At 47.2% G+C, this 13,518-nt stretch overlaps 1 protein-coding gene across 1 annotated transcript in view; it reads right to left on the bottom strand.

Annotated features, from left to right (window-relative positions):
- zranb3 (zinc finger, RAN-binding domain containing 3) overlaps positions 1–13,518 on the bottom strand; it is an 81,491-nt gene that overhangs the window by 26,420 nt on the left and 41,553 nt on the right. Inside the window, exon 8 of the mRNA XM_056301518.1 lies at positions 8,993–9,127. Within this exon, the coding sequence (XP_056157493.1) occupies positions 8,993–9,127 (135 nt within the window). The remainder of the gene's footprint in view (positions 1–8,992; positions 9,128–13,518) is intronic.

Consider the following 13,518-nt stretch of genomic DNA (forward strand, 5'->3'; position numbering starts at 1 on the left):
AAATCCCTACAAGTGGATGGTGAAGACCGCTGGAAAGATCATAGGAACTGCTCTCCCATCCATCCAGGCATCTTGTATGATGCACGGTGCACACGTGAAGGACCCCACTCACCCTTCCCACATCCACTTCACCCTCCTACCCTCTGGCAGGAGGTACCAAAGCATCCGTGCTGCCTCCACCAGACTATGCAACAGTTTCATTCCTCAGGCTGTGAGGTTCCTCAACAGCCTGAATACTTAGACCTTCCATAAAATGACTTTTTGACTCACCGTCCGGGTCAGGTGTGCTTGTGATGTTTAGGTGTGTGACGTAATTCCTGTGATTAATGCACTTTTTGTTTTTCATATTTATTTTGCGTATTTTGTTTTTATGTGGCACCGAGGTCCATGTGACACATAATGTCGTTCCCTTGTATGTATGAGACATGCATATGAGGCAACGACAAACAAAAGCGGTCTAGCACACAGTGCGTCGCACCCTGCTGTGTATGAGGCTGTGTAGCCGCAGACCGGTCAGAGTGCCCGTGATAACAACAATGGCTTACACTATCAGCCGCAATTTCGTTTTTATTAGGTAGATTTTTGTTTTGTGGCTTGAGTGCTGCATATTAACAACTGTTTTTTTTTCCTCCACATTTCCTATTCAAATCAACTTGGGGGCTGCGCAAATGCCTTATAATGGTAGGAAAAACACTTTTTTTCTATCTGCGTGTGCGGAAAAGGGGGAGTCACGTACCTATGCCTGGCGGAGATCTAAGTGCACTCCCCTAGTTGACTATATAATATTACTAATTCTAGCCACTCCGGTAGCTCTAGCGAAACGGTGGCGCAGTGGTTATTGTGGTCGCCTCACAGCAAGAAGGTCCTGGGTTCGAGCCCTGGGGTAGTCCAACCTTGGAGGTCATCCCGGGTCGACCTCTGTGTGGAGTTTGCATGTTCTCCCCGTGTCTGGGTGGGTTTCCTCCGGGCGCTCCGCTTTCCTCCACAGTCCAAAGACCTGTAGGTCAGGTGATTCGGCCGTACTAAATTGTCCCTAGGTGTGAATGTGTGTGTGTGTATGTCAGCCCTGTGTGATGGCTTGGTGGCCTTTCCAGGGTGCCTCCCCGCCTGCCGCCCAATGACTGCTGGGATAGGCTTCCGGCATCCCCACGACCCCGCGAGCAGGATAAGCGGTTCAGATAATGGATGGGTAGCCACTCCTGCTGTCTGCTATACTGATGTGGTGGCTGCGTTATCTGGAGAGCACGTCAGGGTGCAGCCCAGCGCTTAACTCAAACGGGCAACAAGGGTCTAAGAATAGCACCAACTAGCGGGAGATAGTTAAGTTTGATGTGCTCGGAGCAGAACTCGGGTTTAGCAAACAGGCCCTGCACGCTGCAGTGGGAAAACCAACCCTACACGTCCCGCAATCTGACAACCTCCGCACCGATCGCACCTGCTCCAGCCGCAGAATCTCTTCTTCGCCATGCGGATAATTAGCCAGACGCGCCTGATAATGAATCTCCTTGCCAGGCCTACCGACCCTGTTCTGTGCTGGGTGGGTGGGGGCGGGTGGGTTGTCCTCATTACTAACGCCATAGCTTCGCCTGCTTCCTTCCGCTGAGTTTAATTAGCGCGCAAGCCATGCTGCCATCTGAAGCGCCCCGTTAGCTGGCTTTAAAGTCCGGCATCAGAGCTGCCCTCTCTTGGTAATTGGGAGCAGATGCTTGGCGGGAAAAGAAATAAAAAATACCCCAAGTGCGGTTGCCAGCTTGGTCGGCGGGATGACTGACAAGCGGGCAGGCAGCCCATGACACTCGTCAGGGTGACATAGATGTGTGAATCTATCACTCCATCGCAAATCTCGCCCCAAATGGTAGAGGGAAAGTTTTTTTTCCCCTCCCTCCCAAAGTAGACTAAGTGAGGCTTACTCTAAAACCCAATAAGAGAGGAAATGAGACAGCGCTGGATGTATTGGTTTTTTTGGGTTGGCTGAGTGGGTAGGGGGGGGAGCTTTGTAATGAAAGGAGGTCCGGCGTTAGGCTAAGCTGAGCAGAAATCCAATCAGCAAACATCGTCAAAGGTAAAGGAGATCTGAGCGAGGAGGCAGGTCGGGCAGGTACTGTGCCGATGATTGCATTCCACGGTTATCTCCGGTCTTCGTTAACCTCGGGGCCAGGCTCTTCATGGCTGAAGGCGTCAGGCTAATTGAGGAGAATGTGGACCCTCTAAGACAGATGATTTGAGCGCGATACGCCGGTTGGAAACATTCACTCCGAACTGCTTTTTCTAATGAGATAGAAAGTAAATCCAAATTATGAGTGGCCTATTTGCTGGTGTGAGCTAAGGAAATTAAATTTAAAAAAAAAAGCACTAGAAATACATCAGTTTCAAATAATATGCAGGTAATGTTGCACTGGTTTGTTTTGTCAATCCAACATTTGGATTTTTCTGTGTTTTAGGCTCTCGCTCCATTCTCATTAGCCTGCTCGCTCAGTTTGGGGAAAAAGTGGTCTGGCTAATGCGGTTGCTTGAAAACTGCAGAGAGCTGATGCTGAAGAATAACAAATCTAACAAGACTTGGTCAAAACCTGGTAAACGACTGGACCGTGTCTGGTCAAGGTTCGAAATTCTGGCTTGTTTGTTACAGGGCTAGTCAGTAGTAGTGCCCATAATGTGAATTCCTGGATCCATCCATCCATTATCTGAACCACTTATCCTGCTCTCAGGGTCGCGGGGATGCGGGGATATTAAATGTTAATTTGCAATTTTCTATAGTGGTCTCAGCAGGGGTGTACTGGGAAAAATTCAGCAATTCAGCCTTGGACTGGTGGGATGTGTGGGGGGGGGGTGTTGTCGGTGAGGGTTGATTACGTATGTACATATATACACCAATGGAGTAAATTCGGAGGGCAGCCAGGAACAGCTGCAGCCGAGACACAAACCCGGATCTCCCGCACCATGGGCGACAACGTTAACCAGTCGTTAGCCGTACATATATATGACAGCCAGTTACATTTGGGGAGGGGGGGGGTAATGTAATTATAGGACATAGCCCACTAGATTTAGCACCCTAGTCCTTGCTGGTAATGATATAGTCTTTTACTGTTGACAGTTGATTCTGAAAGTATTCCGAGAATTTTGCAATGGAAAGTAGCATATGTCTATTCCAGGAAATATTTCAGCAGGCACAGACTTATATTGTAACGCGCCATCAGCATGGCTTCAATAGAAACAAGTAGCCTGTCAGTGGGGTGGTTTTGTATGCACACGTTACAGCGGTTTTAACTGAACACGTAGACTAGCCTATAATTTAACGTCCATCGTACCACTTTAACACTTCTGGCCCTCAGTGCTGGCCACTAGAGGGTGCTGATGCCCAAACAGTATGTCTGTCGACTTTCTTTCCCCCCACAGCACGCGCAACTGCTGCCATGGGCTATGCATCGCAAAGACCTGAGAGGGACATTTATTAGGACGCGCTCGCAACTGATGTATGGATACATGGAGGACAACAAATGACGTTACAGAGGTGAGGACACGCCAAAGCTAGCTAGCTATATAGTTAGCCTAGTTTTACTCATGACACTTTTAGTATATGACTAATCCCTGGCACATATAGTCGCTACTTGCTGGTCCCCCGCTTGACACATGGAGGACAACAAATGACGTTAGAGAGGTGAGGACATGCCAAAGCTAGCTAGCTTTATAGTTAGCCTAGTTTTAGTCATGACACTTTTAATATATGACTAATCCCCGGAACATATAGTCACTACTTGCTGGTCCCCCGCTTTTCTCATTGAACACCGCCTTGCTCCACCTACACACCCAGCACAGGTGCGCAGTGGGTCTGGAGGGTTTCATGCTTGTTTACATTTGGAAGTCTGTGTCTGTAATGCTTGTTTATTTTTACTTTCATTTTTTCGGACCCTCCTTTACTTTTTGACATTTTATTGTCCATGGCATTCTTATTGCTGCATGCGACTTTTTTTATCGGAACGTTAACGCGCTTAACTAACCTGGATGTGATTGGCCAATGAGCCCAGTCCCAGAACCCGGATGCAGCACGCTCTCATGCACATCCCGAATGACAGGAACACGGGGCCTGTTATGGATTTTTTGATGGCCCACCAGGATTTGTCCCAGTATGCCTAGGGAGAAAACCAGGACACCACTGGGTCCCAGTAATATTTGTTAAAGTGTAGTGAAGTAGCATATTACACAACATGGTTAGGCTACATTCGAGATAAAAAAAAATTTTTTTTAAAAAGTTATAAATGCAGTTGCAAGAACAACACCTTCCACTCATATCTTGCAATGTTTGATTTGAAAAAGAACTTAATTTAATTGTAGTTATAAGCATTCTAATTATCTCATAACTCCCCCTCTTTTACCTGTTTCTATCTGCGGATATCTCTCGTTTTTCTAAGACTCCCTCTGTATTGACAGGCAAATTCACAAAGAATGGATAATGGCCGCTGATAGCATCATGAATTGTGCACCACTTGCACCCGCTATCTGCCCCGTCTCAAGGTCCGATTCACAAAAGATATTGTGCTAATGATATTACAGTGCAAACACACCAATAAAGTTTTCCAGCCAAGTGCAATTTGCCCTTGTTTTGCATCAGATTGCAATTATCCATGTGGGAAAGCATAAATGGTGGCTTTGAATCAAGAACACAGTAGGCAGGCTCAATGTCATCAAGTATAGCAAGAATTGTTCGACCTCGCAACCTTCCATCCATCCATTATCTGAACCGCTTATCCTGCTCTCAGGGTTGCGGGGATGCTGGAGCCTATTCCAGCAGTCATTGGGCGGCAGGCAGGGAGACACCCTGGACAGGCCGCCAGGCCATCACAGGGCTGAGACACACACACACACACACACACCCATTCATACCTAGGAACAATTTAGTATGCCCGATTCACCTGACCTACATGTCTTTGGACTGTGGGAGAAAACCGGAGCCCCCAGAGGAAACCCACGCAGACACGGGGAGAACATGCAAACTCCACACAGAGGACGAACCAGGATGACCCACGAAGGTTGGACTACCCCCGGGGCTCGAACTCAGGACCTTTATGCTGTGAGGCGACCGCGCTAACCACTGCGCCACTGTGCCGCCCGACCTCGAAACCTGTACCTGCGAATAATTTCGGTCTCTACTACCTACGTACTAATAGCACAGAACACCGGAGCACCGATACACTATTTGCTTGGCAGCATAGATAGCGGCGGCAAAATCTGCGCAAACCTTTTGTGAATTCATCAGTATTTTCTTGGAGTCATTGTTATTTGGGGTGCTTTAATTGTACGCGCTCCCTCATGCTTCTTGGGGCTCGGCCGACCAATCGTGTAACTTCAGTGACTGCTGATCCAGCAGTCCAATCGTGTCAGACTTGATCACTCAGTCAGTCAGCGACATTCCTGTTTGTAGGGTTGGCCCGCTTAGCCGGTCCAGCCAAAAAAGGGAACTGGGCTCTTGGCTAACACCTGTCTGGCAGCTGGTTGGATGTAGCACCAGGTGCTTGGACCCCGACCTTCCTCATATAGATACAGCCACCTCCTCACACTGATCTTGCTTTTTCTGGCATTAACAAAGCAAGCAGTTCCAACTGAGGCCTGCTTCGGTCTCCGTGGTCAAGTCAAGTCAATTTTATTTGTATAGCCCAATATCACAAATTTAAAAAATTTGCCTCAGTGGGCTTTACAGCAACACAACATCCTGTTCTTAGACCCTCGCATCGGATAAGGAACAATGCCCTAAGTAAACCCCTTTAACAGGGAGGAAAAAATAGCAAGAAACCTCAGGGAGAGCAACAGAGGAAGGATCTCTCTCCCAAGACACAGATATGCAATGGATGTTGTGTGTACAGAATAAAACACAATTTACACAATACACCATTGAAAGAGGATAACACAATTATTATGGAATTATAAAATATATGAAGAATATGATGAGGAGGATGCCAAGCAGTGTCCAGATGCCACCGGAACAGCCTAGGGACCTGAGCCATGTAACCACCATCACCATGTAGACCTGACAGGAGGACAGACTACACATACACACAGCGGAGACTCACATCACACCATTCACACACATGGGAGATGAGACAAGAAAATACATTAGTCACACATCTGAGTGAGAGAAGGATATAACATTGAAACAGGATAACAAAGCGATATGGATTTATAAGATATGTAAAAAATGTGATGAGGAGGATGCCAAGCAGTGTCCAGGTGGCAACTACCATCACCATGGAAACCTGGGAGGAGGACAGACTACATGTGCACACGGGGGAGACTCACATCACATCATTCACACACACAGGAGAAGATAAAGGAGAAGACATCATTCAGAGAGAAAAAAGACGTGAGAGAAGAGAACAGTTTGCAATAGGCAATAATCTATACTCTATAATCTCGTTGGCAGAACAGTGGTTGGTAAATTCATTGAGACAGAAACTGACCAGCCATGCAGTACAGGTTGTGAAGCACTCAATTTAAAGACAACTAATTGTAGGTTAAGGCAAAAAGATGAGTTTTAAGTTTGGATTTAAAGGACCCAAAGATTCTGATTGTCTGACGGCAGCAGGCAGGTTGTTCCACAAGAACGGAGCCTGACGAGAAAAGGAAAAAAAAGCTGACTTTTTTTCAGCTTTGGGTACACACAGGAGCCCTGTATTTTGAGAACTGAGAGCTCGAGATGAAATGTAGAGTTTAAGAAGATCAGACAGGTATGATGGAGCAAGCCCATTTAGGATTTTATAAGTCAGCAGAAGCACCTTGAGGTCTGATCTAATATGGATAGGAAGCCAATGAAGGTAGGCAAGAATTGGTGTAATATCGTCAAATTATCTAGTAGCTGTTATGATTCTAGCTGCAGCATTCTGAACCATCTGAAGACTTTTAGTACTAGCATGTGGCAGACCTGAGAACAGAACATTACAGTAATCAAGTCTGGATGACACAAATGGATGTGTTAAGAGTCCCCGTGTCAGACATGGACAGGAAAAACTGAATTTTAGCTATGTTACGCAAGTTAAAAAAGGCAGTCTTAGTGATTCATTTAGTGTGCTTATCAAAGGAAAGACTGGGATCGAATGTAACACCAAGATTTTTGGCTGCCACACTTTGTGAAATCACAAAGTTGTCGATTGCTATCGTTACTTGATCAAATTCGTGTCTGTGTCTAGCAGGGCCAATGACCAGCATCTGTTTTATCTGGATTTAAAAGCAGGAAATTTAGTGACAGCCAATTTTTCACAGCAGCCAAGCAGGCCTCTACATTAGTCATTCGAGTACAATCATCAGCCATTATTGGAAGACAGAAGAAGGCAGTCACTTTATTTTGTCATTGTAACTTTTACAATGACATTTGCTTTCTGTATTTAACCCGTCCTGTTGTATAGCAGAAGTGGGCAGCTGTGGTGCAGCACCCGGGGATCACCTCAACTGGCACATACAGCGGAGTATCATCTGCATAGCAGTGGAAGTTTATGGTGACATCGAAGAGCAGCTATCTTGGAAAGGTGTGGAAATTTAGGATAATGTGTAGTCACGCTTAGCAAGAAACAACCAGATAACACAGCAGTTATGAATACTTTGATGGAGTGCTTTTGCTGGTGACCATTATGTCCCTTTTCCACTGTATGGTACTGGCTCGACTCGACTCTGCTCGCTTTTTTGATCTTACTTACTTACTGTTTTTGGTACCGCCTCCAACCAATACTAAAAGGCGACGTGAAAACACTGCAGATCACTGATTGGTCTGAGAGAAATTGAACAGCTCTGTTTACAACCAGGAAATGTCCAAGTGAGACTCATGACACTTCTATCATTGTTGATAAACTCCCCATGTAAAAAATAGTTTTTTTTTTCAGTGACTCTCTTAGTTACACTAATACTGTTTATGTGAAGCAGCCATTTGGGTAATGGTGCCCCATGAGATCTCACTGAGCTGTTGGCAGACACTCGGGCCACCAATTCATGATGTCTTCAAAGATCAGGATTTAAAAGGATATATTTTTGCAAATCCTAAGCCATTAAACCCATTAGGGGCAATTTAGACTGTTGGGTTTTCGTTTGCTGAGGAAAGAGCTTTCGTGGCAGTTAAAGACCCCAAGCCACTAACGATAATTTGGGTGTCTTTTTTTGGCTAAATTATGCACTATTTTCAGCTTTCATACCTTTCACAGCCTCTAGTTCCTAGTTAAAAGTGTAGACGAAATTATATACATGGATACAGAGTACGCTCAACTCCAAGAAGATATTTTGAGCATAAAATAAATAGCACGGCATTATTGAAGATGTTGAGTCACAGCATACCCTCTTTATACTGGCATACAGCAACACTGCATCACTAGTTGTTAATGCAGCTGGTGGAATTTTTGTTTGGTCTGGAACAAAGCAGGGAGGATGCATATATGTGAGTACAGACTACAAGAAAGTCAGTAAGGGACTGAATGGTGCTGCCAGCTTTTGCATCAAATTTTGTGTGGTAGTTTTAATTTAGAGCTGACAGAGGAGACACTGACACTGGAGACGCTCCACTTCCAATGTAGTACATCAACAAAATTTGACCATTTCACATTCATGCAATATTTGCAAATTTTGGTATATTTGTGCAATCTCTTGTGGTTTCACAGAGACTAGTAAAGGCGACTCTAAGCACAAGTACAGTTTACATTATGTTTTCTCATTTAGAAGATGGTTTTATCTGTGGTGACTTACAAGAAAGTCAGCAATTAGCAGATTTGTGTGTCACCAACAGGCCATAGAGCACTGTATAGTAATTGTGTCATATCCAAAAGAGCATGTCATGTCTAGTGCAAGAGTAGTTGATAGGGCAACCACTATCATCATGAAATATCTCCGGTACCAAGCTTCGGTATCCCTCTCTTCGATAGTTTTTACTTATATAGACTATAAAAAAAGGCCATTTGTTTTGGATACCAGCTCCTTTGCATAGCGAAAGCAGATTCAGCCTGCAAACAGCCCCTCTCATTACCTTTGCAACGGCTGTTTGCTTGTACATGCGCGTGACCAGACTCATGACCTCGGTGAAGGGGTTATCTGTGCTGCTGAGCCCTGAGCCCTGGCTCCTCATCAGCTTCTCCCACTCCTCGAAGCTGGCCAAGGCCTCCTAAGAACCACAGAGAGAGAAAGAAAGGTAAGGCTTGTTTTTTCTTGTAAGTTCTGTATCTGGACCCCTGCTCTCCGGTTCTCCACTGGTTTTGAGATATAAAGGGCAAAACAATTAATGGTGCTGCTGGGTGTCCTACTTTTCTAAAGAAAGGGAGAGAGATGGCGAGAGAGATGGAAGGCACACACAGAGAAAGAAGGAGAGAATTCCCAAAGATGCCGCCAACACAACCCCCTCTGCCAGCCCCCCTTCCGACTGCGCTGCTGCGTTAGGTGGGTCATGCACTACTCCCAATTATAGCCGCCATGTGACAAGCTGGGGGTCGAAGATGGAGAAGGAGCCGGGCCAGCACAATAAATCAAAGACTCCCCGTGCGCTCTCAAGGTGATTGGCGAGAAGTATTTAAGGCAGAGGTGGGGCGGGAAGGAAGAGAGCGGCAGAATCGCAGTGGGAGTGGCCCGCTGGCGAATAGCGATGTTAGACGCCATATCGCTAAACACCGCATGCGTTGTTTATGTAGTTGAGGTGGATACACAAACTAGGCCTGTTTATCATAAACAGGCCATTAAGATTTCATAGAACGTTCAACTGGCTGGTAATTAAAAAGAGGAGGTCCTACGGTAACTAACCATTTCATTCACAATGTGTTTCCACTCGTTCCACTTCCCTTCTCACGTTCTTTTGTGGCTCAAAGTTTAGAAAATGAGGAGTGCGGGGGTGTGCGGGTGACATAACGGTCTATTCCGTTGCCTACCAACACGGAGATCGCCGGTTCGAATACCTGTGGTACCTCCAGCTTGGTTGGGTGTCCCTACAGACACAATTGGTCGTTTCTGCAGGAGGGAAGCTGGATGTGGGTATGTGTCCTGGTCGCTGCACTAGCGCCTCCTCTGGTCGTTCGGCGCCTGTTTTTTTTGGGGGGGGGGGACTGGGGGAGAACAGCGTGATCCTCCCACGTGCTACGTCCCCCTGGCGAAACTCCTCACTATCAGGTGAAAAGAAGCAGCTGGCGACTCCACATGTATCGGAGAAGGCATGTGGTAGTCTGCAGCCCTCCCCGGATCGGCAGAGGGAGTGGAGCAGCGACCAGGACGGCTCGGAAGAGTGGGGTGATTGGCCAAGTACAATTGGGGAGAAAAAGGGGGAAAAAAATCCCTCCCCCCCAAAAAAAAGAAAAGGAGGAGCGGGACACCCCCGTACCCGAATGGTTGGAGGACATACCAAATGGCTGCATGGCCACAACCGTTGTCAGCCAGCGACCTTTGTTGAACGTTGCATACCCCTTTCTCTCGCTCTCTCTCCCCATTTCCTCTCAGCCTCCACTACCACTATCTTATAAAGTTATAAACAATTAAAAGAAGAAAATGAGAAGTAACTGGAAAACAATGCGGTGCCTCATTATGTGGACATCCTGCAGGAACAGCTACATAATTATCATATACCCGCTGCATTTAAAGTCTATAGGAAAGGTAAGGTTCTAATTTATAGGTATGCATGTGTGTGCACGTGAATGAGTGACAGCAAGTGATTAATGATGCACAATTAATACTATGCCAGTGGGTGTGGGGGGGTGGTGTGTGGGGGGGGGGCAGAGAGAACGATAGAGATGGGGAGAAAGGGAGCGAGAGAGGGAAGTTGAAAGATGAAGAGAAGCCTTATTAATGCAGTCTCACACACTCACTCAGACACACACACACACACACACACACACACACACACACTCTCTCTCTTACTTCACAGAGTGTATCTCTCATAAATCAACTTTGGGGGAAAAAAAACACACACCAAGGCATTTGATATAAAACAGAGTGCAGGATAATTGAGATTTCCTGGCAAGAGAAATCTTGTTATTGTGCGCGGCCTCAGTATGTGGCTCTACATTATTGTGTGCGGCCTCAGTATGTGTCTCTGCAGACTAACATGATGCCATGCTTTTAGCAGGACATGAAAGAAACCACAGGGAGTTTGATGCAGTGTCCAGCGTGGACTAAATACGAACTGCTCTAAGAATCTGTCTTGTTAATTTACTACTGGTCAGGTGTGCGTTTGGGGAAAATGTGGCTGTCTCATATCTCATAATGAAAGGGACTCGCCTGTGTGTCAACCCTACAGAGACACCACCCATCAACACAGATAACCATGCAGTCACCTCAAAACATGCTCAGATTAAATGAGGGTGGAAAGAATTCACAATTCCGTCAGATTTCCGCTTCCAGTGTGGGAAGACGGCTGCACGAATTCACATGTGCAGCGGCCTCACCCAGTACCATCCATGCAGTGTCGTTGTCCACGTCTAAGTTTTGTCTTCGTTTGATGGCTGGGAGAGCTGGCGCTGGATCGGCTGGGACAGCGGGGCAGGCTAAGCTAACTGCTAGCCCATGCAGACCGGCAGTTCCGATAACATCGAGGTGTTTTTGATGTCGTCGTGAGGAGTGCGGGGAGGTGTGTCGAGGTGTCTGGCTGGGAGAGCTGGCGTTGGATCTGCGGGGAGAGCTTGGTCTGCTTCGTCCAGTGGGCCCGGGGGACCACGGCCCTGCCTGGAGCTGCACCCGAGGACGAAACGCGGAGGGCGTTCTGACAGGACACGGACGTGGGGCAGGCTAAGCTAACTGCTAGCACATGCAGACTGGCGGTTCTGGCTGGCGTTCGTTCCCTTGGACAGTGTTTTTTTTTGTTTAGTTGGATATATGTGTTAGTTTGGATATGTGTTCTTGTGGTTTTTGGATGTGTTTTTGTCTTTGTGTTGTACTGCTGTGGGCTGGGGGAAACGGCATTTTGTTTCATTTCATGTACGCAAGTGCATGAAGTGAAATGACAAATAAAGTGTTCCTGATTCCTGAGACTTCCTTTGCATTTTCAACACTTTGCTGCAACACACCAACACAATTGTACACCCATCCATTATCCACGCCGCTTACCCTAATTAGAGTCGCAGGATGCTGGAGCCTATCCCAGCAGCCATTGGGCGGCAGGTGGGGAGACACCCTGGACAGGCTGCCAGTCCATCACAGGGTTGACACATTCTCACCTAGGGACAATTTAGTACGGCCGATTCACCTGACCTACATGTCTTTGGACTGTGGGAGGAAACCGGAGCACCCGGAGGAAACCCACGCAGACACGGGGAGGACATGCAAACTCCACACACAGGACGACCTGGGACGACCCCCAAGGCTGGACTACCCTGGGGCTCGAACCCAGGACCTTCCTGCTGTGAGGCGACCGCACTAACCACTGCTCGACCGCGCTGCCACTTTTGTACAGATGACTGCAATTTACCGGCCTTTCAATGGTATCAGTAAAAATGAAACGGTGAAAATTAACAGAACAACAAAAGACGAGGAAAACAGTGACACTGGAGCACATCTTCTTAGAATTCACTGAAAATCTGAGAAAACCTACTGAGTGGCTGACATCTCTTGTGATATTCACTGAGAACACATACTTCCACCGACAAAAGGCCAAGGCAGAGGAGGTAAAGAGCAGGAGGGGAATAAAAAGTGTCTGGCCATGGGAGATAAAAGCTGTCATTAGGGACTAAAATGAGATAGAAGGCAGGAGGGATGGGACTGGGGGAAGGGGGGTGGTGCCAGAAACCAATGAGTGCCTATATGCAGTCAGATCGCATGACAAGAGTGCATCAAGATACTTAATACCTTAAATAAAAAAGAAGGGGCTAGGGCGTCCGGGTTGGTGTAGCGGTCTATTACGTTGCTTACCAACACAGAGATCACGGTTCAAATCCCCGTGTTACCTCCGGCTTGGTCGGGCGTCCCTACAGACACAAACAATCGGCCCTGTCTGCGGATGGGAAGCCGGATGTAGGTATGTGTCCTGGTCGCTGCAGTAGGGCCTGCTCTAGTCAGTCGGGGCACCTGTTCCGGGGACTGGGGGGAATAGCATGATCCTCCCACACACTACATCCCCCTGGTGAAACTCCTCGCTGTCAGGTGAAAAGAAGTGGCTGGTGACGCCACTTGTATCGGAGGAGACATGTGGCAGTCTGCAGCTCTCCCCGGATCGGCAGAGGGAGTGGAGCAGTGACCGGGATGGCGTGGAAGAGTGGGGTAATTGGCCGGATACAACTGGGGAGAAAAAAAAAAATCCAAAAAAGAAAAATCCCAAAAAGAAGCGGCTCAGTTGAGGAAAGAGGAAGGTCTGTTGTGTACGTTTTGCCAGTTGGGTAAATTGCTGAGCAGGAACAGTCATTTCCTTTGTTCCCCGTCCTCCTGCTGAACACAATAGCCGCTGTACTTTTGGAAGTCGGCCACTTCACACCTGCCATTCAAATCGATGCAATGCCTGAGCGTTCGACTGTGCAGAGGAGGGGACAATGTCTTCATTAACTACTCCCACTCCGCTGTGGCCAAACGTGTGATGTACCGCGCCAG

This window comes from Lampris incognitus, chromosome 21 (genome assembly GCF_029633865.1).
Source record: "Lampris incognitus isolate fLamInc1 chromosome 21, fLamInc1.hap2, whole genome shotgun sequence".
NCBI lineage: Eukaryota > Metazoa > Chordata > Actinopteri > Lampriformes > Lampridae > Lampris > Lampris incognitus.